Source organism: Magnolia sinica, chromosome 5 (assembly GCF_029962835.1).
Source record: "Magnolia sinica isolate HGM2019 chromosome 5, MsV1, whole genome shotgun sequence".
Classification (NCBI taxonomy): Eukaryota; Viridiplantae; Streptophyta; class Magnoliopsida; order Magnoliales; family Magnoliaceae; genus Magnolia; species Magnolia sinica.
In genome coordinates, this window is record NC_080577.1 from 88,696,548 (window position 1) to 88,723,931 (window position 27,384).

Consider the following 27,384-nt stretch of genomic DNA (forward strand, 5'->3'; position numbering starts at 1 on the left):
CGCTTGTTTTATGTCCAGCCGTGATGAGGCGATATATTCAAAATATCGCAGATATTTGTCACACCTAGATAGATGAATGAAGGGAAAATATATTGGTAGTTTGGTTAGGTACCACTGAGGGGTTTCACTAACGAGGGAGAAACGAAATAACTAGCATAAAATTCAAGCCGTCCATCATGTATACCACACCTTTTGATTACTTATATCCCTAAATTCAAAATATTCAAAATTCAAGTGGGCCATTCAAAAATTCATTCTAAAATCTTTAAATTCATGTGGTATGGGCTCACCTCCATTTTGGAATAGTGTTTTTTTGGGTAATTCTTTCATGCTGATCGGGTACATTGGATGGCATATGAACACCACGCTCTACACATAAACTAAGGATTCTCATTCCATCTCAACTATTTTCTGTGCCGTTGCCTCCCAGAAATTTGCATGATCGTGATTTTTAGGTTTAACAGTTAAAATGGGACATCGTACCTGATGGACGGGGTAGATCTCATGAAAGATCTATTCATGTAGCTCAAGATTGAATATACCCCATAGCCCGGATCTTGACAGACGGGAGCGGACTAGTGCGGTCCCGGTCTCTCCCGAGACGGTGCGGCCCTCATCGTGAGGCCCACCGTGATGTATTTATTTAATATCCACACCGTCCATCCGTTTTACAGATTATTTTCTGGACTCATGCCTAAAATGATATAGAAAAATGGATGTACGGCGTGGATATAGCATACATCAATGTGGCTCCCACTTTCAGGGCCGCACCATCTTGGGTGAGGTATCCGCTTCCGTGACCAAACACTCTTCCCCATTTCAGCATCTGAGGGGAAAGAAATCCAAATCAGACAGAAAAATAAAATGAGAATCATTTTATCTTCTTCATCTTCCCATTGTTTTTGTCCAACTTCCAAAACTGCCCATGCTTTTCTTCTTATTCCTCTTAAGACCCATTCGCATTTCTCTGGATTTCATGCACCCAAACGCACCCGAAGGGTTAAAGCGCAATTCAGTCACCGTACAGAGCTTCCTCCAGGTAAAAAAAGAAAAAAAGAAAAAAAGGAAATTCAATTTCTATTTTCATGGGTTTGAAATGGGTTTTCTCTCTTTTTGTTAGTTTTTGTCATTTTTCATAGATTTGAAATTGGTATTCAGGAATATATAAAGAGAAGTAGAATACATATATGGATGCATGTGTATGTGTATATTGGCATATGTTTATGTATGTATGTATGGGTTTTGAAAGATAGTAGCTCACACAGTCTTTCAAAAACAAAATGTGTGCTTCTGTATACATTACATACATGCACACATTTCCTTTATGCTTATGTAGCTGTTTGGTTGAATTCAGAATGTCTTATTTTATTTTTATAGAGGTTTTTTTTTTTTTTTTTAAATTTTTTAAATTTTTATTTTTAAGATGCAATTTCTAGCTGCTTTAGACAACTTGGTTGGATTAAGACAGTGTTTTCTTTTAATTGTTTAGCTCTTGGTTTGGTTGCGCTGGTGCATGTTTTGTTGGCACTCGACCGTACACATGGCTGTATGGTTGGTAAATTCGGACCACCCAATTGTTTGGCCCCACTATGGATGGCCCATGGTATATAAACCACTCTGATTGAATAATATAAGCTCTGATTAATAGACTTTTACCTTTTGAATCTGGACCGTTAACAGTTTTTTTTTTTCTACATGGTCCATTTGATGACCAGAAACTGAGAGGTAGAATGGCCATCTTGGATGGTCTAAAACCATCTCTTGTACAAACACATGTACTGTGGAGTGGCAAAGTACTAGTCAATTGATGGTGGAGTGACATGTACTATGATTTCAAATGCTTATTATGTTTATTGCAAAGTTGCAATCTGCTTTGAACTGAGTCTTGCAACTCCTTTAGTCCACTTTTGGTTTGCCTTGAATTCTTAACTGTGAAAAGCTTACCTCTGTTGTGGTTTGTGATTAATCCTTGTGTTGGTTTTTGATCCAAGTGTTTTTCACTTGCTTGGGCCTTTTCAGAAGACTTTTCCATGACTAGTACAGTTCAAGTTTTGTAAATTATCTTGCTAGAGGTGATGTTTAATTAAAAACATTCAAGACTGATTGGATGGTTGAAGCTTTAATGTAACGCATTTCACATTTAGATATCAGGATATGCATAGGCAAATGTATAATGGGAGCATAAAGGGTCCTTTTTGTAAGTCCTTGTAAGTAAAGATGTCTTTTTAGAAAACTTCAAGGATCAAAGAATGACAAGAAATGGAAATGATGATATTTTGAAATCATATATACCAAGAATTAGTGGGTCATTGGTCAACTTTTGACAAGGATATCTGGAGCTAGGAACAGCTGATGCTTTCTTTTAAAATCTATGCCTAGGTTGAGAATTTGTATTTTGAGTCCTGCAGCTTTAGCTCTAGCCCCATGATATACTAATCTTTTTAAAGAATCTTCCAAGGTCTTTTTTGATCTAGTGTTGAAGATATGGGTGATCTAGTGTTGAAGATATGGGTGCCAAAATTGCTTCTTTGTTTCCAACTCCAAGGACTTGCCATCCTAATTCCCAATCATAATGTTCTCTCTATCAATCGTTGGAGACCTTTTGTATATAACTTTCTTCATGGAGCATGTTGCCGGGTCCATCCAATTTGTGGCAGCATGCAACTGCAGCATGTAACAGCCTTTACAACACACCATGACTATATCATGCAACTCCAATATCATTTGAGTGAGTTTTGCCAATTTGCAGTAAGCTCATATGGTTGTGAGGGTATTCAAGGTCATTTTGGTTATTTTCTGTTGCGTTAGGGTTCCAACCTATGGCTTAGTGGTAGATAGAGTGTGTTTCAACATTGAGGTCATAGGTTCGAGCCCATGATACCCTTCAAAAAAAATTAGGTCTTTCTCTAGTTGTGAAAAGTCTATATTAAGGCCTTCTTGCTCGGAATAGTCCACCATGATATTTTGGAATAACAAAAAGGCTTTTGGAGTTTTTTCCTAAGTTATAACATGTTTTGCTTACCATTGGGCATGTGTTGCCTACGTTAGAACTTAGAAGAAAGCGGGGTTGATTGATAAGTAGTTTCAATTACTGGACTATTGGGAATCCTTCCCACATTTCTAGTTTCTTTGTTTTTGTTTGTTCTACAACATTTTGTATCTAGATTTGAAGGAAAGTGTGACCTAGATTGGTATAAAAGCAAGTTAGGCTCTTGGGGTATGATTTCTCTTCTCCTCTTTTGTTCTCCTTTCTTGTTGTCTTTTTTTTTTTCCTTGGCCGCTATGTAAACTTGTAAAATCCTAGCTGCCACCCTTCCCTATAAATCTCAACCATCCATTTATAAAACCTTTAGATCCAAGCTCTTACTTTGAATCTATCCAATATTTCTCAACTGCAGATTGCCTCAATCCTAGAGCTACACCAATAGACCCCAAAACAGCCCCTACATCCTAGCTGACCAAACTCAACTTTTAGACCTAGAGCCCTAAATCAGATTTAGCGGTCCATCCTCTCAAACCTCAACTGCATGATCATTAGGCCTTTGATCTTCAAGCCCAAAATCTAACCCTAACTCTAAACTTTAGATCTTGCCATAATTTTGGCCGTTTAAACCCGGAACTCTTAGTTGCTGTTTGGATTCAAGCTCAAGTTTTGTCGCGACAGGCCATCCATGGACATGTTGTTGGGACTAGTTGTTTGTGGACATACCCATTCCTTGTTTGTCAACACCCCTGGAGGGATGGACTGTAGCGTGTGGGGAGCTTAGCATGGATGGTGTCAATTAACACATGCATGTGCATATTTTACATGTGCACATTGACCCATGCCACATTTTTGAGTGCTTGAAGATTTATGGCGGCAAACAATGTTTTGGATAGCGCTCGTATCATAACATAGTGTATGATACATAGTGTAACGTAACTGCAGCACTATGTAGCACGTCTTCTGTTATGTATGCTATTCGTAGTGTAGCATACGCTATGTGGCGTGTAACATATAGTGGATGTAGCGTTTGCAACAGTTAAATGATGCAGGACAATTAACCACTTGCTATAAAAGCTCGAACTGTTAGAGCATGGCGAATTGATCCCTTTATCTCACAGCCCAGGCCTTACATCTCATGGGTTAGGACCTCGGCCGAACCCCCCTCGTGGGCCCCAAATCACATGGGTACCGCCTCACACGAGCCACTCACCCCAAGTGTATCTCCTCATCCCACAGGCAACCTCACTCGAGCCCGGTGTGAAATGCTCTTACATTAATCATCCCCGGTGAGGAGTCTCGAACACGAGACCTCCCTCGTGGGCCCCGCCTACCCCAAGTGTGCCCATGCATCGCACAGGCAACCCCACTCGAGCCCAGTGTGAAAATGCCCTTGAATTAATCACCCTTGGTGAGGAGTCTTGAACACGAGATCTCCTGCTCTGATACCAATTTGATGCAGGACAATTAACCACTTGTTCTAAAAGCTCGAACTGCTAGGGCATGGCGAATTAATCCTTTTATCTCATAGCCCAAGCCCCACATCTCATGGGTTAGGACCTCGGCTGAACCCCCCTGGTGGGCCCCAAATCACATGGGTACCATCTCACACGAGCCACTCACCCCGAGTGTCCCTGCATCCCACAGGCAACCCCACTCAAGCTCGGTGTGAAATGCCCCTGCATTAATCACTCTCGGTGAGGAGTCTCGAACACGAGACCTCCCTCGTGGGCCCCTGCATCCCACATGCAACCCCACTCGTACCCGGTGTGAAAATGACCCTGCATTAATCACCCCTGGTGATGAGTCTTGAACATGAGATCTCCCGTTCTGATACCAATTTGATGTAGGACAATTAACCACTTGCTTTAAAAGCTTGAATTGTTAGAGTATGACAAATTTATCCTTTTATCTCATAGCCCAGGCCTCACATCTCATGGGTTAGGATCTCGGCCGAACCCCCCTCATGGGCCTCAAATCACATGGGTACCGCCTCACATGAGCCACCTACCACGAGTGTGTCCTCGCATCCCACAGGCAACCCCACTTGAACCCGGTGTGAAATGCCCCTGCATTAATTACCACCGGTGAGGAATCTCGAACACGAGACCTCCCTCGTGGGCCCCGCCCACCCCGAGTGTGCCCCTGCATCCCACAGGCAACCCCACTCGAGCCTGGTGTGAAAATGCCCTTGCATTATTAAAGCTCCAAAATTTTATGATTTTGTTGTATACATTTGTGTTTGTTGAGCACTAATTGGAAGATGGTGGTGACTCATCATCCTCACATGTAGCACTAAAATACAACCATCTAGACCATTCAAACTGTGTGAGTCCTATTGTGGATAGAGTATATTTCTAGAACTATACCTATCGAGCAACTTTAACTATCTCTACAAGTGTGACAAGTACATAAGTGAAGAGTCACAAGCATATTTAATTAGTGTAAAACAAACACAAAAGCATAACTTTTATAAAAGAAAAGACTTCATATTGTAAGCCCTACCCCTTCAAGTTCAAGCCCTAAGCTCTCTATCGCACTTCACCCATGACCCTCAAAACGACATTTCGAATCTATAAATTCACAAAATCTGTTGAAGAGGAGATCCTGGTTGATCAATTTCCTTGCAAGAAGGTCAATCTGTTGTATTTTCAAGAGCAATGGGGCCCAAATGAAAGGGGGGGGAATCAAATTTCTTCTTAAGTTCGTACAGCTATGAAGCTAAAAAATTATGTTTTTTGATTAATTGAATCTCTTCTTGAGCTTGATAGTGGTATGTTCATTCTCCTCAATATCTCTTATGAGTTCCTTTTCATTTCGGATGAATATTTATGATTTCTTTTGAGATTTTTTCATTTTTTTTCTTTTTTTCTTTTTAGGAGGCCGGTTCCTATGTAGTGTTATAGGGTAGGATTGTTTTGCAACAATTTTCTATGTGGGGCCTGCTATGGTGTGTGTATGGCATGGCATGCAACCCATCTAACCATCACATGGGCCACCATGCTTCAATGGCTCACAATTGGCCATTGTTTTTTGCGAGTGTTGCCCACCGCCTAGTCTAGCAAGGTGGATCCAACCATCATGTGTGCCAACCATGCTATGGTGAAGGCTTTTTGGGTGGTTGTACATTGGTTTCTATGGTGTGGCCCACCTAATGATTGGATATGCTTTATTTTTGGGGCATCCACATCATCATAGTGGTCTTTTTATTATTTTTTAAAAACTTATTTATAGTATTTATTATATTATTTCCTATTATTTTAATTAAAAAATATAAGTATCGTGTTATGCTACACGCTAGAGGGTTGAACGCCACATGCTATTTAAAACACTAGTGACAAATGTGCACGCGGTTGGTGCTTAGACGGTTGCAGACTTGGCACATTGGAAGATGTCATACATGTGTTAGCACTAGAAAAATCACATTTCTAAGATTGCACTAGGGTTGAGATTAATACAATGGTTTCCGTATGCTCAATCAAGAGTTGAAGCAGGAATGATGCTACATAAGACAGACTTCGAGTGAAATGATGACATATCATTGGAAAGGTGCTTTATAGCTCATTGGAAAGCTGGCAAGCCCAAGATCGCTCCAATTCGAGGAGTAATGAGGAAGATCCAGTCCGTTTACCAAAACTGTGCTTGGCTGACTTCGCGGGTAGAGTGGGTCACGCCACCAAAGACTTTGGCCCCACTTTTGATGGGTCGGTTTCCAAAGAAGGAGATTTCACTTCCATCTGAAAGCTTATCGAATTATCTTTCAAATGAGCCCAAGATTGTCTCAATCCAACTTGTAACAAAGAAGTTATGGGTGTTTTAGTAAGACCGCGTAGTGTTGCTAGACTCTGGGTGTGGATGATGGGAATATGCCAAAGTAACCAATGAGATCATGCCACGTGTCTTCCTTGCTAATTGTGGTACAACTGTCACCTTAACCCCTCTAGTGGGCTATGTTTGTCACTTGAAGGGCCGCTAGAGTGCCTATAAATACCCCCTTTGGGGTTCATTTAAGAAGGATTCGAACACGGAGTTCCGAAGGGACTTCTTTTAGAAAATCCTACAGGATGACACTGTGCCTTCAAGGAGATGGTGCATCCTCTTTTGCGTCTACTGTCCACTTTTGAGACACCACGGATACGTCCATCCTTCTACACCCCTTTGATCTGGGAGAACGTGGGTCCACCTTTCCACACTCCTTTGATCATGGAGACAACGTGGGGCCTGTCTCATATCCCCTTTGATTGTGAAGATGGTGTGGTTCATCACCGATCACCATGAAGCAAGGGTTTGGCCCACCTTTACCAACAACAAGGAGCATGGTCAACCTTCGCTACTTATCAAAGAGGTGTGGTTGTTTTGCACTGTCTAGCAAAGTAAACAACCTGGCTCAATCTAAATCATCCGTTCAGTAGCACACAACTAATTTTAGTCATTCATCATCACATTCTAGTCGTTCATTAGAAGATGGCGCTACTCTCAGCCATTCATCAGTAAATGGCACCACCTCTCTTTCGTTCATCAACACATGATGTCATTCTCCTTCATGCATCAATGTGGTGCCATTCTCCTCATACAACATCAACGTGGCGCCATTTTCCTCGTACAACAACACGTTGTGCCATCCTTCTTCATGAACCTCAACACTTTGAAGTTCCATTCATGTGACCTCATGACATCTTCATGCCTCAGCCGTGTTGCATGATCATGATATAATTTTCATTTATGGTGACGATCAAATCCTCATTTGGTTCATCTCTTCTTAACCATCAAAAGGTGTGGCCATTTGATCTTGATCATCCAACAACATAGCGCGGCAAACTCAAAACCACCCATCAAATCCAAGTGGCCTATGCCACTTGTCTATTAGAAGAAGCAACTCTCACCCAAAGATCAACAATTGCTGGGCTGTCCATGTGATGCAACAACTGCACACCCAAGGTAATGCGAGGCATTTTCACATAGGGCTCGAGTGGGGTTGCCTGTGGGTTGCAGAGGCACACTCTGGGTGGGCGGCCCGTGTGAGGCGGGCCCCACCTGTATGAGGCGGTACCCATGTGATTTGGGGCCCACGAGGGGGGTTCGGCTAAGGTCCTAACCCATGCGATGTGGGGCCCGAGCTATGAGATAAAGGGATTGATTTGCCATGCTCTAACAGTTCGAGCTCTTAGAGCAAGTGGTTAATTGTCCTGCATCAAATTGGTATCAGAGCGGGAGGTCTCGTGTTCGAGACTCCTCACCGTGGGTGATTAATGCAGGAGCATTTTCACACTGGGCTCGAGTGGGGTTGCTTGTGGGATGCAGGGGCATACTCGGGGTGGGCGGCCTGTGTGAGGCAGTACCCATGTGATTTGGGGCCCACGAGGGGGGTTCGGCCGAGGTCCTAACCCATGCGATGTGGGGCCTGAGCTATGAGCTAAAGGAATTGATTCGCCATGCTCTAACGGTTCGAGCTTTTAGAGCAAGTGATTAATTGTCCTGCATCACAAGGCCAATCTCCTTTTGCATGATACAACAAGTGGCCAGTCCCCTTCACATCGAGCAACATGTGTCTAGCGCCATTCACCTTGTGATCAGTGCCATCCATCATATGGGCCCTCATTAACACCTTCTATCATGTTAGCCCTACATCTCAGCATATCTATCATGTAGGTCATCATCAACGGCCTTTGTCAGCACTCTTCAACGATGCCCTCATCATGTTCCACTTAGCTTTGACATCGTGGCCATCATCCAACGCCCCCTCATCAGATGGCCTATTCATCCGGTCCCTTAACAATGGTATTGTTGACTAGCATCCCTTGTACAATGGTCCGGATAGTTGGAGCCACTGGGGTGTCATATACACCCCATTGTCTTCGCATCTCAGACATAACAAATGATGTGTTATCATGCATTTACCATCACATTTCATGCATGCTCCTCCAAGTGTCCCACCTTCAAACCTTCTATATAAATGGCTTATCATTCGGCACTTTAACTGGAGGCCCACTATTCGATGCCCTTATCTAATGTACAACAAGGGAGCCATGCTCCTACATGACGTGAAGTGGGCGAAAGCCTTCTCAAACCATCATAATACTCATTAGCAGGGCGTGATCCATAGTGTCGTCTTGTGGTCTATCTCGCTAGTGCCCAGCTCCTTCCTACTGCCTGTGTGCTGTTGTACGCTGATGCCATTGAGATGCCTCCGACATTGTCATATGCTAATTCATATGTCAACGTCCTTGCCTTATATGGAGTTGATTCGATAGCTTGACATGTTACAACTCTCCTAGCAGAGCACTTTTACATATTATTATAATTGTTTTAATAAGGCTCCATGTTCACGAGCAATGCTTATCGTTTGATCCGAGCCCATTCCCACTGACATGGTGATTGAACCGTAACAATTCTTATGGGTGCCTAGATTACTGCGTGGTGCTCTCTCTTTCTTATGTGATGCCTCGAGTACATAATCAGTGCTGTGCACCACCCATATTACCCTTTTGATATGTAGAAACTCGGGTTGCTTGCCTTTATCTATGTCGTGACTCGTGCTCCATCATAAACACAACTTAATGCTCCATGTCCTAGAGATACATACACAAAATCACACATAGTTTATTTGTCTGTCCTGTACTGATGACATCACGAGCTCTGCATTTGAGAGGGAGCATTATCAATACAATGCACTTACACTATTTATCTCACTGTGTGAGAGGGCGTGGAGCCCAAATACACTGGTTACAGCTGTCTTGTGAACCATTAGAGCTATGCTCTGGGCACGAGAGCTAGGCTCACTCTTGCATTGCATGCATCATGCATTTACATCACATTCCTTGCATGGCATTCTTTCTTTTCTTCTATTTTCCATTGTATTATCTTTATTATTATCGTCTTAGATCAAGGGCTATGCTATGTAATATAATTAAAAGCTTGTGTTATGCCATAGCCTGGAATGTAATAATAACCCAAACTAATAGAAGACTTGATAAAAGCCTTTAAACTGTATGCGCTCTCTTCTCTCTTCTATGAATGTGGCAATGTCTATGAATGGCTATGGATGCAAATGTGAATGTCCATGCAATATCAATACCAATTGAAATTGATGTCAACAATGTGTATAAATAAGAGTGCTCCTCATGTGCACTGAAATTATGAAGTGTCATTGACAAGGAGTTTCACCTTTTTAGTAGAGACAATCAATTAATGTTTTAATGGCCATATGTCTTGAATTACTTGTTCAAAAGTGACTAGGTTCTCACACACAAGAGAATTGACAAACCATGGACATTTACTTTTGTGTTGACTGCTTGTCAAAGACACAACTTTGTGCAAATCTAAACAGCCTTCTACCTTTCCACAAAAAAATTCATCCCCTCCATCCCTAACAAATCATACATGTGCACCGTAAAGCCATTAGATCTATTTATGTTTCTGAATATTGGTATCAAAGGGCATGTTGGCCAAGTCGAAAACTGATACAATACTGGTGTGTTGTATCTGTATTAGATGTATCACCTTGTATCGGTCGATTTTTTTTATAGAGCCAAATAATTAGCATAAAAATATTAGGAAAAGGGAAAAAAAAGAGATCCAAGAATGTATCCTCTTTTTTTTTTTTTTTTTTTTTTTTTTCCGTGTCTTGGATTTAAAATTCAATCTAGTGGCCCTGATTGAACACAAATCAAGCTGGAGTTGTGGATTAAGGCTCATTACATGGGAATACAACAAGAAGATGATGAAAATGCGAACAAAAAGTGATGGTTAACCTTTTTTTACCGGAATTCAATAGGCTGGTATTTTTATGATTTGTATCGTTATTCCCACTTGAACTCCCTTCCCTATTGTGACAATCCCCATCATATGGTTCCTATCTGGGTTATCATGACCATAGTTAGTAAAACGCTATTTTAAACTCCATATTTTTGGAAAAAAACTCATATAATTGATTAAATGTTTAAAATTTTATATTTCAAAAGATAGGCATTTTTTTTTTTTTTTTGTTTGGCAGACTGAATTAAACACATTTATTTTCAATAAAACACGTTTCATTAAAAAAAACTGTGGGCAATTAAAAAAAAATAGAGATTGGAGTTTGCCAACCATGAATTGATTTGCATGAGGATTACTTGAAATAGAGTCTGATATCACTGATACTGTAAACACTGCTTATGCGCTACTCTTCCCCTTTTTCTGATGGTTTATTTACAGTCACAAGACTCGGTTCCACATAACTTGCCATAACTGAGGTTCCTACCAATTCGGCTACAGACTGGTTTGGCATCGTTATATCTTTTTAGCCTTTTCCTCGAGTATTTATATCGAGCAAATTCAGAAGGGTCCACTTAGGGACGTGGAGAAGAGAGCCCCTTGTGTTGTTGGTAGAAGGAAAGAAGGGGATGGTGATACCATAACAACAACAATGCAATTGGAGCAATATGAGATTGTTGGATATGTTGTCCTGGCAAATTTTAGTGGGCTTGAAAATGGTGGTGGGTGAGCACTTACCAGAGACATTACTACTTGAAGACCAAACATTGTGGCAAAAATGAGTTCTTGCTTGTGGATTAAGATTGTGGTGCTTACTGTTTATGAACAACTGTCTCTGGTGCATTCTATTATCAGTAAGTCCATCAAGTGTTGTATCAACCAAAGTTGTCAACAGGAAAAAAGAAATAAAAATCAAGTGTTGTATTGTTTCTTAATCTGATTAGTTTTCTGTAATTCTGTGGATTCTTATACAAGACTGCTGTTGTTTATTCTTGCTACAACTCTTGCGACCTTTCACTTGTGACTTGCGATTATTTGTGATTTTTTATTTATGTTACATGGTATATTATTTTGAGTTGGTTATGTGACCTTTTGGCAGAGTTAAGGGGGATGATATATGAAAAGTATCTCTTAAGAGAATGTAACACTCAATTTGGCATAATAATTTGACCTAATTAGTGTTGTGTGATTTTTTATTTTTTATTTTTTAAATTGTTTATTGAAAGGTAACACTACCAGGGATTGAACCTTGGATCAGTCTCACACACTACGCTGTCTCCACCATCTCATCTAACGAGCGGGAGACTTGTGTAAGTTTCATAATTCATTTTAAGAATATTTTAACTATTTTAAAGAAAAACATAATTGGCTTTCTTGATGTGTTGGCTTTGGTGATTTTCTATTTTTTGGGTAGAAAACTAGATTTGAACTAAACTTCAAAAAATGATTTTTATGACCTAATAATAGTTAGCACCTCCCAGCCAGGTCATCATCAATTTCGTCGTAGTTATCACCAGTGTTCTAAATAGCTACGCTATGTAGAGTGTAGCTTAGCCTTAATGCTATGTAGCTCATGAAAATAGATTAAGTCGTGTTTAGCCTATGCAACATGGTAATTTGCATATGCTACACGCTACATAGATTATGCCAAGCGCTGTGTAGCTCACATTGCAAGTTATTTTTCACTACAACATTAAAATCAATTAATGTTTTTAATTATTTGTTACATTTTAATATTTTATTTTTCTAATTGCAATAAAAAATAGATAACCTTTTCAATGCTTTTAGTACAATAACATAAGTACTAGTATTAGATTAGTTTCGTCGCTCTATCTTTACCTGTATACTTAATCATTGCCTATTACTTTTGGTTGCGCCATATGTGATTAAATTTGGTTAAATTTCATTATTAATGTCTAATTTGGTGCAGAATATCATGAAATTGGTGCAACCAAGCACAACCTTGATTAAAAAAACTAGAGTAGCTTGTAGCTTATGCTACACACTATATAGCTTACGCCTCATGCTTTAGAGAGGTGCATGCTATGCAACATGCTACACGCTATTTAAAACACTGGTTATCACCTCCTAACCAGGTCATCATCAATATCGTAACTATATCATGATCATCATCTAAGCCTTATCCCAACTAATTGGGGTGGATATATCAATATCAATATTGTCTCCATGATCACTATCGATATTGTCACTTCATCAACATCTGTAGTGTCAAGAGTATCACAAGAATGATAGAACAACAATTAAACATAAAAGGTGGTTTTTTATATGAGCCATGTGGATAGGAGTGTCAGACATGTGGACCCGGACGTGTCAACACAGGTGGACTTTCAAAGAAATGGAGTGCCATCACTGCATAGAAGTCGTTTTCATCAAAAAGAGTTGGTGCAACTTTTTCTAGGAACTTTTTTATTTAAAGATTTACGGGTTCTTGAAATATTGATGCCAACTTAAGTTAAATTGTCGATGATCTGCATTTCATTATTAAGTCTAGTATCAATGTGTGTCTCTGACTGTGAATAAACACCATCCTTTGGGAGAGATGACCAAACGAAGAATTAGCAGCGTTCTCATGGAAGTGACATTTATCTCTTTTAGAAAGATGCCACCTTCCATAAAATTGTCAACAAATTCTGTTATAGGGTTTTCTCAACTCTTAAGTCTTCAACAAAATCTTTTAACATCTTAAAGTCAAAGCTGAAATATGGACAAACATGCCCCTCATTTTTTTTTTAATGGGAAAGACAAGGTTAGAAAGAATCAATATTAAAAAAAGAAGATAAGAATAATTTTTTTTTCCCGAACTTCGAGGGGTGCTTTTATGGTGAAAACAGTGCAAGTCATGTCTCTAACAGATTATAGATATGCCACCGATGTTTTTTCCCCCATAAATGCCCTTTGAATGTGAAACTGACCATTCCAAATACATTTTTGAATCTTTTCTTTCTATAATATGAGGGGAATTTATCCACATTGAACTGTAGAAAAACAAGGCTGTTAACAACATCCTACGAAATTAAGACAACCCCACCTCAATTATATCCCAAATAGTTGTAGAAAACAACTGTTTGAGAAAGCAATTGGATCCAGAAATACTACCATTCGGTAGGTTTTCTCTTTGCTACTTTATCATTCCTCATCAAATTCCATTGACATCCTTGACTAATGGAGGAATGGAATTCAGAAGATCCTTATTCTGTCATGTGGGAAAAATCACATTAAATCATTATCATCGTCAGGCCATATAGGTATGTATAACTTCAGCAATAGTGAGATTCTTGATTATTTTTGGATCATATAATGATGTAGGATGAGGCAGAGATACAAACCTAGCATGGTTGGGCTAAAAGAAGGCCAAACGGAAGTGGAAGTAATCTGTCAGATTTGGGCCTGGACCTACATAGGGCATGGCGTAATTGGGCCCAGGCGCGTCCGGTTCGAAGAAATTCAATCCGAATAGGGAGATATTGCCAGAAGTGTGAACTGTAAATTAGCTATAACTTTTGATTCGAGTATCGTTACGGAATGCACAACCTATCAATCTTTACTGTAATTGGCCATCTGGATTCAATCGACCCACATAGTGGGTCGCGTTAGTTCGTTTCGCAAGAAAACACGCGGTTCCACTTCAACAACAGGATTTTAAGTTTAAAAAACACTATTTTTAGTAATTCCAATTTTTGTGGTATTTTCTTATTTTTAGAATTTAGATTTCCATCTTTTTTAGAAATAACTTATAATCATGCTAGGACTCTTCTAGTAAAGTTTATTTGGACTTTTTATTTTTGGAAATTAGGCTTTAGAAGAGTTTTGTTAGAATTTGGGCTTTTATTAGTATTATAATTTTGCTATTTTTGATAATTATAAATTAGGGTTTTACTTTTTCTCATTTAGTGGTGTAATGGAGAAAAGCATATTAGACATTATTGACTAATAAAAATTCAAAAATTCCTTTTTTTTTTCTTGTGGATTTAAGAATAACCTTGTGGATTCAAGGTTTTGCACACATGAGGTAGACGGTGATCTTCCTTATCACACCCTTCCCTGCGTTAGTTGGTATCGAAGCGAGGCTTTTCCTTAGTTCGATGACTTCTAACAATGGTTTGAGCTGTAACCCCAAGGACGGTGCTTCGAGAGACAATCCCAAGACATTAGCAACATTTGTAGCTTTCAAGTGGGGGAATCCGCGAACCATGCAAGGAATGGAGGTAGCGATCGACCGTTCGACGAAAGCCTTGGGACAGACCCGTGTTCGTAATAATGAGCAACATGAGATAGGCAATGGAGCTCGCGATTATCATGTTTGTGGTATGACACTAGTGACGAAGCGAAGGTCACTAGTGTCATACCAATATGATTGTAAGGAAGTTGTTGTACACGTCAAAGGAGGAGATAGATCTACAATGACACAACATCTTTCGAACGAAGTACACCGTGAACCAAAATGATTTGTGATCTTATCATAGATGGCCGGAGCAGTGAGAGTCTTATGTTGAAGACTATAGTGGAAAAGCTGCAATTGAAGATAGAAAAACACCCATCTCCATACACAGTCGGATGGATCAAGAAGGTCAACAAGAAGGTCAACAAGACAAAGGTGACTGAACAAGGTGATATTCCCTTCTTTATTGGTAACTATTATAAGGACAAAGTAACATGTGACGTAGTCGACATGGAAGCTTGTCATATGTTCCTTGGTTGACCATGGCAGTATCATGTTGATGCTACACAAAGATTAGGATAACATATTTATATTTGTTAAAGATGGTAGAAATATTATCCTCACCCTTATGAGAACAGAGAACTAACCCAAGACTTCTAAAGTGGAGGAGCGGTCCCTCGTAACCATACTAGATTTCGTAAAAAATCCAAGGAGATGGTGGAGATCAATGCATTAGTTGTAAACGAAAAAAAAGTAGAACCCATAGACATCCCAGAGAAGTTGAAAACTGTATTGTAGGAGTTCGATGGAATTATGCCCGATGAACTTCCCGATGAATTGCCCCTCATGCAGGATATTGGTCTTTCTCAAGTGAAATTTGCCTTCAACAAGATGCAAAATCGATCCACTAGTAAGTCTTCATTTGAGGTTGTGTATGGTCATGTTCCTGAACATGCACTCGACATGGTCCCTTTGCCTAAATTATTGGTTAAGAGTGTTGCAGCAGAAAACATGGTGGATCAAATCACAACAGCGCATGCCAATGTCTAGAAAAAGTTACAGAAGTCTAATGTCAAATATGAGAAAGAGGTTGATAAACATCGGTGCGATAAGGTGTTTGAAGTGGGTGATAATGTGCTATTTCACCTGCACAAGGAGAGATTTTCGACCGAGATGTATAATAAATTGAGGACTAAGAAGATCGACCTTGTTCTAATCCTCAGGAAAATCAATGATAACGCTTATATTGTTGATTTTTTTCGAGGGTGTGGAGATGTCACGCACTTTCAATGTGGCAGACCTGTATGAGCATCATGGGCCAAGTCCATTGAATAACTTGAGGACGAGTTCTTTGCATGTGGAGGGAATTGATGTAGGACGAGGCAGAGATACATTCCTAGCATGGTTGGGAAAAAATAAGGCCAAATGGAAGCAGAAGTAATCCGTCAGATCTGGGCCCAATCCTATATAGGGCATGACGTAATAGGTTCTAGGTGCATCTAGTTCAAAGAAATTCAATCCGGATAGGGAGAAATTCTCGTTTGAAGTGTGAACCGTAAATTGGCCATAACTTTTGATCTGGGTATTGTTACGGGATGCACAACCTATCAATCTTTACCGTAACGGGCCATTTGGGTTCAATTGACCCATATAATGGATTGCGTTAGTCTGTTTCGCAAGAAAACGCGCGGTTCCAGTTCAAAAATGGAATTTTAGGAAAAATTTACTATTTTTAGTAATTTCGATTTTTGTGGTGTTTTCTTATTTTTAGAGTTTTAGATTTCCATCTTTTTTAGAAATAACTTGTAACCATACTAGGACTCTTCCAGTAAGGTTTATTTTGACTTTTTATTTTTGGAAATTAGGTTTTAGAAGAGTTTTGTTAGAATTAGGACTTCTATTGGTATTAGAATTTTGCTTTTTTTGGTAATTAAGAATTAGGGTCTTATTTTTTCTTATTTAGTGGTGTAATGGAGAAAAGCACATTAGACATTATTGATTAATAAAAATTCCATTTAAAAAAAAAAAAAATTCCCTATGGATTTAAGAATAACCTTGTGGATTCAAGGCTTTGCGCACTTGAGATAGACAGTGATCTTCCGTATCACATCCTTCCATGCGTCATCCAAGTAAGAGAATTTAGGGTCTCCTCCTCTTTCTTTTTGTGAGGTTGTCGTTGAAGGTGATTGAAAATATGTTATTGCTTGGGCTGCCAAAGAGTTTTCATCCCTTAGGATCTCTCTCTCTCTCTCACTCTCTCTCTCTCTTTTGTGGGGTAGTCATTAGAGGTCATTCAAAAAATGTTATTGGTGGGCTTCCAAAGAGTTTCCGGATCCACGAAAGCTCTCTTATCATCTTTTTTAAACATTTCATTTAAACATGTGCCTAATGAGGAAACTTATCTTGTAGGTTTGCTCTAAAGTAGGGTGTTGTTAGAGTGGACCTTTGGTTGGAGAGTTTTTGATGCAGGACAATTAACCACTTACTCTAAAAGCTCGAACTGTTAGAGTATGACGAAATAATCTCTTTATTTCATAGCTCGGGCCCCACATCTTATGGGTTAGGACCTCGGCCGAACCCCCCTCGTGGGCCCCAAATCACATGGGTACCGCCTCACACGGGCCGCCCACCACGAGTGTGTCCCCGCATCCCACAGGATACCCCACTTGAGCCCGGTTTGAAATGTGCATTAATCACCCCCGGTAGGAGTGTTGAACACGAGACCTCCCCCGTGGGCCCCGCCTACCCCGAGTGTGCCCTTACATCCCACAGGCGACTCCAATCGAGTCAGGTGTGGAAATTTTCTGCATTAATCACCCCCGGTGAGGAGTCTCGAATACGAGACCCCCCGCTCTGATACCAATTTGATGCAGGACAATTAACCACTTGCTCTAAAAGCTCGACCTATTAGACTATAGCGAATTAATCCTTTATCTCATAGCCCAGGCCCTACATCTCATGGGTTAGGACCTTGGCCGAACCCCCCTCGTCGGCCCCAAATCACAAGGGTACCGCCTCAGACGGGCTGCTCACCCCGAGTGTGTCCCGACATCCCATAGGCTACCCCACTCAAGCCCGGTGTGAAATGCGCATTAATCACCCCCGGTGAGGAGTTTCGAACACGAGACCTCCCCCGTGGGCCCCGCGCACCCCGAGTGTGCCCCTGCATCCCACAGGCAACCCCACTCGAGCTCGGTGTGAAAATGCCCCTGCATTAGTTTTGTCCCTTGCTAATTCTTTCTTGGCCTGATCTTTTGTGGTTCCTTCTTTTTTATTTAGATCATTATCCACAACTAGGGGTATGGCATGCGCGACCATGTGGAGCAAGGAGAGGATAGAGAAAGAAAAGGGTGAGAGATTTGGAGGGAGGTAGAAAGCAAGAGAGAGGAGGGAAGGTGGGGGGCCTACACAGGTGTGTTCTACAAAGAAAGGAGCACAGTGGGCAACCCATCCTCATCGTTTCTATTTTTGTAGCTTGCTCTATTCTCCGATCCACCTAATTGTTGGCTTTACATCCTAACATGAGTTGACGCAACACATGTGTTGAATGAATGTTACACAATTGTCATGGTGGGCCCACAGAGCCTTTGTTGCATGTTCTCTCTAATTAAACTTGTTGTGCGGGCTACATATAGAGAAGAGTAGAGATTTGTGTGTGCTACATGCATTAAAAGAAGTGGAAGGAAGCTAGTGCAATCTATATTGTCCTTTGTGCTGTAAAATTTCAACCGTTCCTTACCAAGCGGCTACATTTTATTGACAAATTACCCTTTACCCTTTCTTAACCAATGTTGTGAAGACTAATTGGGAGCACAAAAAGTCCAACGCTAATGGCATTATATATAATATAGGTAAAGCGATTGGCTTTATATATAGTATAGATAAAGCGAGAGCTTTTGAACCATCTCTTATTAGTTACATTGCTCTTGGCTAACAAAAGGTGGATGAAAATATTTGGTGTATTAAACTTGCTGCCTTATATGATATTGATTTAATCTTCAACTATTGGCCTTCATCGCGGGCAGGTTGCTTCCAGATGGGCCATTTTCATCTCAATCTTTTCATACTGCCTTGTCTTGACTGACAAGTTTTGTTCTCGAGTCTTGATGTGGAATCTGTTCTTGGGTTTCTTTTTTCTGATTGGTATCTTCCAAGCATTGAGTGTTGTTGAATGCTTTGCTTTGACATGAAGAAGATGCCTCAACAGACATTCCTTTACATTGCTTTACCAAAAGAAAACTTCCTCCGATTGTGATTTATCTTTAACAAGAATAGAATCTGATGTTGCCCCTGGTGATCTTCCAAATTTATTGTTTGTTGTACTCTAGAAAGTAGCATATATTTCCTCCATGTCCAAGTTATATTTGTCACTGAAATATAGGAAAGATCCTTAGATGTATTAACTTTTATTTGCAAAGATTTGCAATATTCATTTTGTTTCAAAGGGATTTTGTTTCTTTTCAAAATTTGGTTGTATACCATTCAAAAAAAAATAAAGATAAAAATAAATAAATAAGGTACTTGTGGAGGTTCAAAAATGCAAGGGAAATTTCTCAATCTTTTTCCTTCATGGAATTTCTATTTTTTTTTAATTACACTTTCCAACTCCATCTAACCACCAAGCAGTTTGCGACCTTGATAGGAGGATCCTCCAACTGAACTCAAGTGCCAGGACCGGCCAGAGCCTGCCCACCATGACCCATGCACACTTCACCCATTTCCGAATCCTGCACCACAAAACAGCAGTGGTGCCATTTCTACCGAGAAGAAAATATGTGGGCAGCATTGGCCGGACCTGCACAAAAGCCACCTCACCATTTACATCCTCATCGGCACAGCTCGTCTTCCATGCCCCGTCGGCGCTGGTAGTGGTGGCCCACATCAAGCCCTCTAATGTGCCGCAAAAGTCAGAAGAGTGGTTCGCTCTTCGCAAGGACAAGCTGACCACAAGCACCTTCAGCACTGCCTTAGGCTTCTGGAAGGGCAACCGTCGAGCTGAGCTCTGGCATGAGAAAGTATTCGAACAGGATGCCAATGCCATCGTGGCTGTGGCTAGAGCCGCTATGGACTGGGGTGTGCTCCAAGAGTCTGCGGCGGTAGAGCGGTACAAAAGCATCACGGGCCGGGATGTGGGAACAATGGGATTCGCGACTCATGCACAGGAGAGGTTTGGTTGGCTTGGTGCATCACCTGATGGGCTACTAGGGTGCTTTCCGGAAGCTGGTATCTTAGAAGTGAAGTGCCCATATAATAAGGGGAAGCCCGAGCTTGGGCTGCCTTGGGCAGCTGTACCTTTCTACTACATGCCTCAGGTGCAAGGCCAGATGGAGATCTTGGATAGAGAATGGGTGGACTTGTATTGTTGGACACCAAATGGGAGCACGCTCTTTCGGGTGCGCAGGGACCGTGGATATTGGGAGCTGATGCATGGGATATTGAGGGAGTTTTGGTGGGAGAGGGTGGTCCCAGCAAAAGAGGCTATTCTGATGGGGAGAGAGGCAGACGTGAAGGCGTACATTCCCACGCCTCGGCACCCACAAACAGGGTTGGTGATTGCTAGGAGCATTAAGTTGGCTGCTGAGGCAAAGTTGTTGTGTAGGGAGATTGGGGGCCATCTTGAATTCTACAGATGACAGTGTAGGAAGATCCATTGGTTCTAAATGCACGTGTTGCTCTGGAATATGGTATCACTGTAATCTTATTTCATCATCATCACCATGGACATGACTTGTGCGTAGCCCCTGTTACATGAAACTTGTGTAATCCAAAGCTCTGTGGGTCCCACCACGAAGTACATGTCACATCATCCATCAGTTTCGCTACATCATATTAGGATGTGATCCAAAAATGGGGCAGATTCAAAACTCTGAAGTGAATCCCACCTAAGGAAACAGTGGGGATGGGAACACTGACCATTGAGACCTTCCTTAAGCTCACCATGATCTTTATATGCCATCCAACCGGTTCACAAGGTAATTCCCTACCGTTTCTAGGGAAAATACAAATATCATCCTGATTCAATTACTTCTGTAGCCCTAAGGTTTCAATGGTGGGGTGTTAGATCTCCAGTGTTTTTGTGTGGTGTGGCCCGCTTGAGTTTTGGATCTGCCTCATTTTGGACTCACATCCTAGAATGATTTGGTGAAACTGATGGACAGAATGTATGTCACATGAACATTGCAGTGGACCCCACAGAGCTTTGGGTTACATGGGTGTCATGTAACAGGGGATACACACAACTTGGGTCCCATCATCATCGCCTTCTCCCTGCTTTTTTGGGCTGTCAAAAGTTTGAAGTTCAACGATGGGCTGCTTAACATCAACCCTCCATCCAAGTCTGGGTCCCACCCAGCCAGCACATCATGACCAGGTGGAACCTAGAATACTTGTTGTTTTATTTGATTTACAATGTATTTATTTATCATCAAAGAAAATTGATTTACATTTTATGAGCTCATAGACAATGATATCTTAAGAGCTTTGTGCAAATTCTTCATGTGTGAATTCCTGTGGGACCCGTTGAGAAAACATATGATCATGGTGGACACTGGATAAGATGTAGTTGCACATGGTCCTAATATCTCCCTGGTTTTGAAATTGCAGCCATTGAAATCAGGATCTGCAAGATGGATGGCAAGACCATTTTTCACCATTACTGTCCATTTTGCATGCCCATGATTGTATGGCTGTGGTTATCCGATGATGGTTATTTTTGGGTCATTTTCACACTATGGTGGGCCCCACCTCTGCAGCAGTATTTCTGAGCATAGATGGGGCCCAATTGGATCCCACAGAATTTGCACCATCAAAATAAGATTTTAGAGCCCATTGGAATTTTCATTTCCTCTCTTCTACCAACTTGGTGATGATTGGAGAGTGAGGAGAATATGGATATTGAAAGCTTCATACGTTTTATTTTACTGGTAAAATGCATGTGCATTTCTCGTGGGAGGTACTTAAAACTGTTAAGTAGGCCCTACCTGATGAGCCAACCTGCCTGATTCCTTGGACAGAGGTCTGGTAGAATACATCCAAGCCTATTGCAATAGTATATATTGGGACTTGGATCTTTGGCTTTGTGGTCATCTTTCAATAGATTCGGGGTTATCTATCACCGTTCATGCTATAGGCCTCCTCTAAGTAGAGCTGTACACCTGTTGAACCAAGTCGAGCTCGGCACAACTCGTCTTGGCTTGGCCAACGGCTAACCCCAGTTTGAACTTGGCTCAGCTTGGTACTCGAGCCTGACTGGCCAGCTCGACTTGGTTCGGTGAGCAGCTCGGGCCAGTTCAAGCCAAGTTTGAGCCTGTGCATCATTCTCTCAAACATATAGAATGCATTTTCAATCTCTCATATAATGCAAAATAGTAACAAAGTAGTGTATAGTGTATTTTTTTCATATCCATTCCTTGCCGCCAGCCGATTCTGCTAAGAATGTATGCACCTGAAACAACACTCCGTTGAATCATTTCATCAAACACTTGGCGAGAAGCATTAAGATGAAATAACTGAGTCACATAACTGATTCGATCTGAGTCGATTCGAATTGAGTCAAGTTGAGCATGGGCAAGCTCGAACTCGGCCCAAAATTTTTTCGAACTAAAAAAACCAACTCGACTCGGTCCAAATCCAATTTCAAGTTGAGTCGAGTCGAGATGACCGAGCTAACTCGACTCGTGTACAGCTCTACTCCTCTTGAATGGGAGGATAGCTTAAAAGTAATTGCTCTTATATTAGAATACTTCAACCCTTTAATCTTTTGGCTATTTGTCCTTAGAACCGTTGGAAATAAAATCAACCTGATCCATTTGTTTGGTGGGCCATGATGGCCCATCTACTCATCAGGTGAGATTGACCATTGATTCTGATGGTGTGGCCAACCTGATGAATTGATCAGCCAGGTTCTGTGCTAGGCAATCTTCGTGATGGGATGCACCTTTTTACATGAGCCAGTTGTCCGAAACAAATGGATGGGCTAGGAACTTTTGGCATAGCCTTTTTAACCATTGGTTTGTTTTATAAATCGTGTCCCGCCTGATCGATGGACTGTCTTTTAGCCATGTGTGTATATGAAGGACATACGACTAGAGCTGGGCATCGAGTTGAGTCAAACCGAGTTAGGGCTGACTCAACTTGATCCGGTTTTGAAATAAGCCTGACCCGAACTTGAGCCGACTCGATACCGAGTCCAGCATGCTTGACTCGATCTGAGTCCGGTTTGGCCCAGATTGATTTGGACCGAGTCCAATCCGGTTAGAAGTATCGAGTCGGGTCGAGTTGGCATTGAGTCGGATTGAGAGATGAGGGAGGGAGAGACCGAGAGAGTGGAGAGGAGAGAGAGGAGGAGGGTGATGGTGGTGGGTGGTTGTTGGGCTTGGAAGATGAGGAGGATGAGGGAGGGAAAGAGATTTTGGGATTGGGTTGGGGTAGGGTGCGGCGGGTAGGGTTAGAGCGTCGGGTTTTTGATTGAGTTGGGTCTAACCGGATCGAGTTTTGGGTCGAGTTATTAGGTAACTCTAACTCGACTCGGTTTGAGTTCGGATTGGGCGAAACCTGCTCAATTCGGATCGACTCACCCATTCGGTTCGGGTCGAGTCAGATTGGAATGAGTCGGACGAGTCAAGTTAGGCGGAGCGAGTCATCCAGTGCCCACCTCTACTAACAATGCATGCTACTAACTCATGTGCCAATCTGGCATGCGTGTGTGATCTAAGCCACACATATGGTGTTGATCACTATGTAATACCCTTGCCTGAAAAATCAAGCCATTTTGCATAATAATGGGCCACAATGTTAGCCTCTCTCTCTCTCTTAAAAAATAAATAAATTAAAATCCATTTCTTTTCTTAAAAAGCATCTAAACGGTGGGCCCAATCTAATGAATGGGTCGAATCTCAAACATGTTTTCCACAACTGGACATGAACTTGCATAGGGTAAACAGTTCTTTCATGGACTGGTGAATTATGGCGCCTGTCAATGGCAATTAGCAGGGTATTATTCTGTTTACAGACCCGTTCCTCTTAGAATATAAGCTTATTCTACGTGGGTTGCACTGGGGCCATTGGTGTATGGGATCCAACCCGGCCACCCAGGTTACCCCGCCACAGAAGTTGGATGCCCCAAAAAGTAAGCTGATCGAACCATCTTGACTCACCCCGTGAAATTAAGGTTCTTGGGTGGTTGTTTATTGTTTTCGGCTAACATAATTATTAGATAGATTTGATTTTTGGGCCGTCTCATTATCATAGCAGTTTGGATGGCATACACACATTAATAAATAAAATTTACATATAGGTAAATAACTATTTACAAACAGGTTATTAACTTCAACAATAAGCCTTATTATCAAGGTTTTGGTTAAAACATATTATATAATGGTTGCACATGGGTCATGGTTGCACATGGGTCCACTGTGGTTTGTATATGGCATCTAACAAATATTAGGTCAATCCAACCATCATGTGGGCCACCACGTAAAATTGGAGGTTTCTGGCTAGCCCACATGATTATTAGATAGGCCAGACTTTTGGGGCACTCCATTGTCATGGTGGGGCCTACTTAATGGTATACACACAATAAAGTGGGCCCACAAAAGAATTACTGTGGAAGGAGGTGAGTACATAAATGAATAAAGTTTACATGTAGGTAAATAACTCGATATCAGGCATATTTGGGTTTGAGTCCTTACCTCAGTGGTAGACTCTGAGGAGTTTCAAAATGAGGTCTTGGGTTTGATACCCATAGGTGGTGAAATCCCACTACGGAAAAAGAGAGAGAGCGTGTTTTAGCAAGCAAGCCTACGGCTCTACATGCACGTTGAAAAATACATAGGACAATATTCACTTGAGTGAGCCTCCTTGGGTCTAATTCAGGCCCATGGGCTGAAGTGTGGTCTAAAACATAAATGGGCCGGACAGCCGTTGAGATTTCGGTTATGGGAGTCAACAGTCAAAGTAAAAAACCGTTGAAGAAGAAGGGGAGAAAGAAAAAGGGCCAATCAAGACTCCCTCTTTTGTGGGCCTAGTTTATTCTAATTGTAGGTGAAAAAACAGTTAGCTTGTTTTCTAAAATTGTGTATTCCAAAACCAAAACAAAATCCCATAGAGGAGAGAGATAACTGTTTTCTAAAATTGTGTATTCCAAAAGCAAAACAAAATCCCATAGAGGAGAGAGAGAGAGAGGGAGGGAGAGGGAGAGAGATGGATCGTAATAATTCAGGTGGGCTGTCATGGGCTGATCAATGGGACTACAGCATGGACCCACCGCCGCAGCCAGCCCACCAAGACGAGGATGGCAAGAAGCAAAAGGAGAGTGGCAAGAGCAAGAAAGGGTCCTTCAAACGGTGGATAAAGGAGCTTTGCCACAAGAAATCTCATAAATAGTCTTCATTTTTTCATTGTTTGTTTTTCTTTTTTTTTTTTTTTTTTTTAATTTTTAAATTTTTAAATTTTTTTATACTCCTTTCTTTGTACCCAACTTGGATGATAAAAAGGTCTATATCTCTCGTTTCTTTTCTTTATATTTATATTCTCTTAAATGGCCCACATTATTTAAATGGCCCAGATCAGATATTCCTAACCGCTGAATCAGCAGCCTGCTCTTGGATGGTCGGAAGCCCATTGATTAGATGGTCAAAGATCATTTAGTCTATGTATGTTAGTTCGTTGTAAAAAAGAAATTTAGTTTGGAGTGTGTTGGGGTCAACCGACCTATGTAGCAGGTCACATACGTCCATTTTACGAGAAAATACATGCTTCCATTAAAAATTGCGACTTAAAAAATTTATTATTTTTAGGAACTCCAAATTTTGTCGTAGTTTCTTATTTTTTGAAATTTAGGATTTTTAAAATTTTTTTTTTTTTAGAAATTACTTGTAATCTTGCTAAATCCTTTAGTAAGGTTTATCTAAACAATTTATTTTTGAAAAATTAAGTTTTAGAATATTTTTACTATTATGGGTAAATTTCAATTAGGGTTAGAATTATACTATTTTAGATAATTTTAAATTAGGATTTAAGTTTTCTTTATTAACAGCCTAATTATGAAATCATATACATTATTACTCAATGCAATTCCAAATATTATTATTATTATTATTTTGAATGTTTTTTTTTATAAAAAAATCTTATAAATTCAAAATTTTACGTACTTAAGGAAGACAGCGATCTTTCTCTTTGCATTAGGGGTCCCTAATTTCAATGACCAGAATTACACCCAGACAACTAGGGCCGTCCAATCACAACAGGAAGACCCATACAACCTTATGGGTCGAAGCATGTTCAGACCCTGCCAGGCTGAACTTTTGGGCCTTTCTGACATATTCAAGCACAGTCAAGCCCATGAGTTATTAACCCTAAAATCAATCTAGGACCATCTCCCCTTTTTGCTATTTTTCTGCCCCAAGCTATGAAATTTATTAGTTCGGACTGAAAAGAGATTAAAGAGATGAATTATGGCACACGTGTTAATGTGGTCCACTTGTTTGAGATTCAGGCCAACCATTAGGTGCGTCTGATTGAGCATGCCCTGGTCCATAAATCAGGCCAATCAAGTCATGAGGTGGGCTTACGGTTATATATGGAAAACAGTCATTAAAAAGGAAATCATTAAGAGTCGTCTATATTCAGCGTATGTATGTGACCCTCACGAATCACTTAAGAATTTCACTGTCGATTTTAGGAAGAATGGGACCCCAACTGGCTTCATGAGAAAAAAGTCTGATACTCTGGGGGAGTGTGTGATGACGGCTCACAGGCACACTTGGAATGCGCACACGTGGGGTACTTGTAATGAACTGTTGAAATCATGGGCCCCATGAAAAAGTCTAATACTTGCTTTATGAAGTCCATATTTTATTCAAGCAACACAAAAGAAATAAGTATTAAATAATTACTATAGTTTCTTTTTGTTTCCTTGCAATCCAAACACACCCTGAGATGAAAAGTAGTCAATGAATTCGACTTCATTAATAAGCTCTGAGATTCATCCGAGCAATCTTACAATGTGGGATAGGGGGAATTTATTTGATATTTTGACAGAGTATGACCGTGTGGACGCTGGATATTGGGGTGTGAAATTGACTCGTATTTTTACGGATGTCTTTTTTAAAGCGTTTCATGCTGCTATTGAAAGAGTATTATATTTGACGAGAGTCGCCACTAGCTAATTTTTTCGTCTTTACAATCGGCTGAACCCTATAGAAACACTGGGAATGAGAATCCACACTCCCGAGCCAGAAGGCAAATCAGATGTTCAAAGGGGAGATGTGTGAGCTGACTCCCCCTAAAGATGCGGGCAATCTGATACAGTATGATAATAGGGAGACAGATGTATTCCCATCCACACATTGTAAATAATATCTACCATAAATGAGGTAAGGTCTACTCTATTTGTTCCTCTCGAATGGACATTTGTTGAGAAGATGGAAGGAAGAATTCATATTGCCCACTACATAAAAACTTGGTCATT

The 27,384-nt window shown here is 40.8% G+C and overlaps 1 protein-coding gene across 4 annotated transcripts; it reads left to right on the top strand.

Moving 5' to 3' along the window:
• Window positions 1–696: 696 nt before the first annotated feature.
• LOC131246260 (uncharacterized) lies at window positions 697–21,364 on the top strand. 4 transcript variants are annotated; one of them, XM_058246192.1, is made up of 2 exons: window positions 697–1,039; window positions 19,542–21,364. In XM_058246192.1, exons 1-2 carry the CDS (start codon window positions 865–867, stop codon window positions 20,546–20,548), a joined length of 1,182 nt encoding a protein of 393 aa, XP_058102175.1. In that variant the 5' UTR covers window positions 697–864; the 3' UTR covers window positions 20,549–21,364. The 4 variants fall into 4 exon arrangements, with proteins under 4 accessions (XP_058102175.1, XP_058102178.1, XP_058102177.1 ...); XM_058246195.1 differs by having other exon boundaries at window positions 900–1,039; window positions 19,558–21,364; XM_058246194.1 differs by lacking the exon at window positions 697–1,039 and adding an exon at window positions 1,789–1,810.
• The last annotated feature ends 6,020 nt before the right edge of the window (window positions 21,365–27,384 follow it).

What these genes read in the sequence shown, in the direction of transcription:
- LOC131246260 (XM_058246192.1), top strand. Translation starts at nt 865, where the DNA reads ATGAGAATCATTTTATCTTCTTCATCTTCCCATTGTTTTTGTCCAACT. An exon ending in CCGTACAGAGCTTCCTCCAG is followed by an intron (nt 1,040 to 19,541) that starts GTAAAAAAAGAA and finishes ACCACCAAGCAG; the next exon opens with TTTGCGACCTTGATAGGAGG.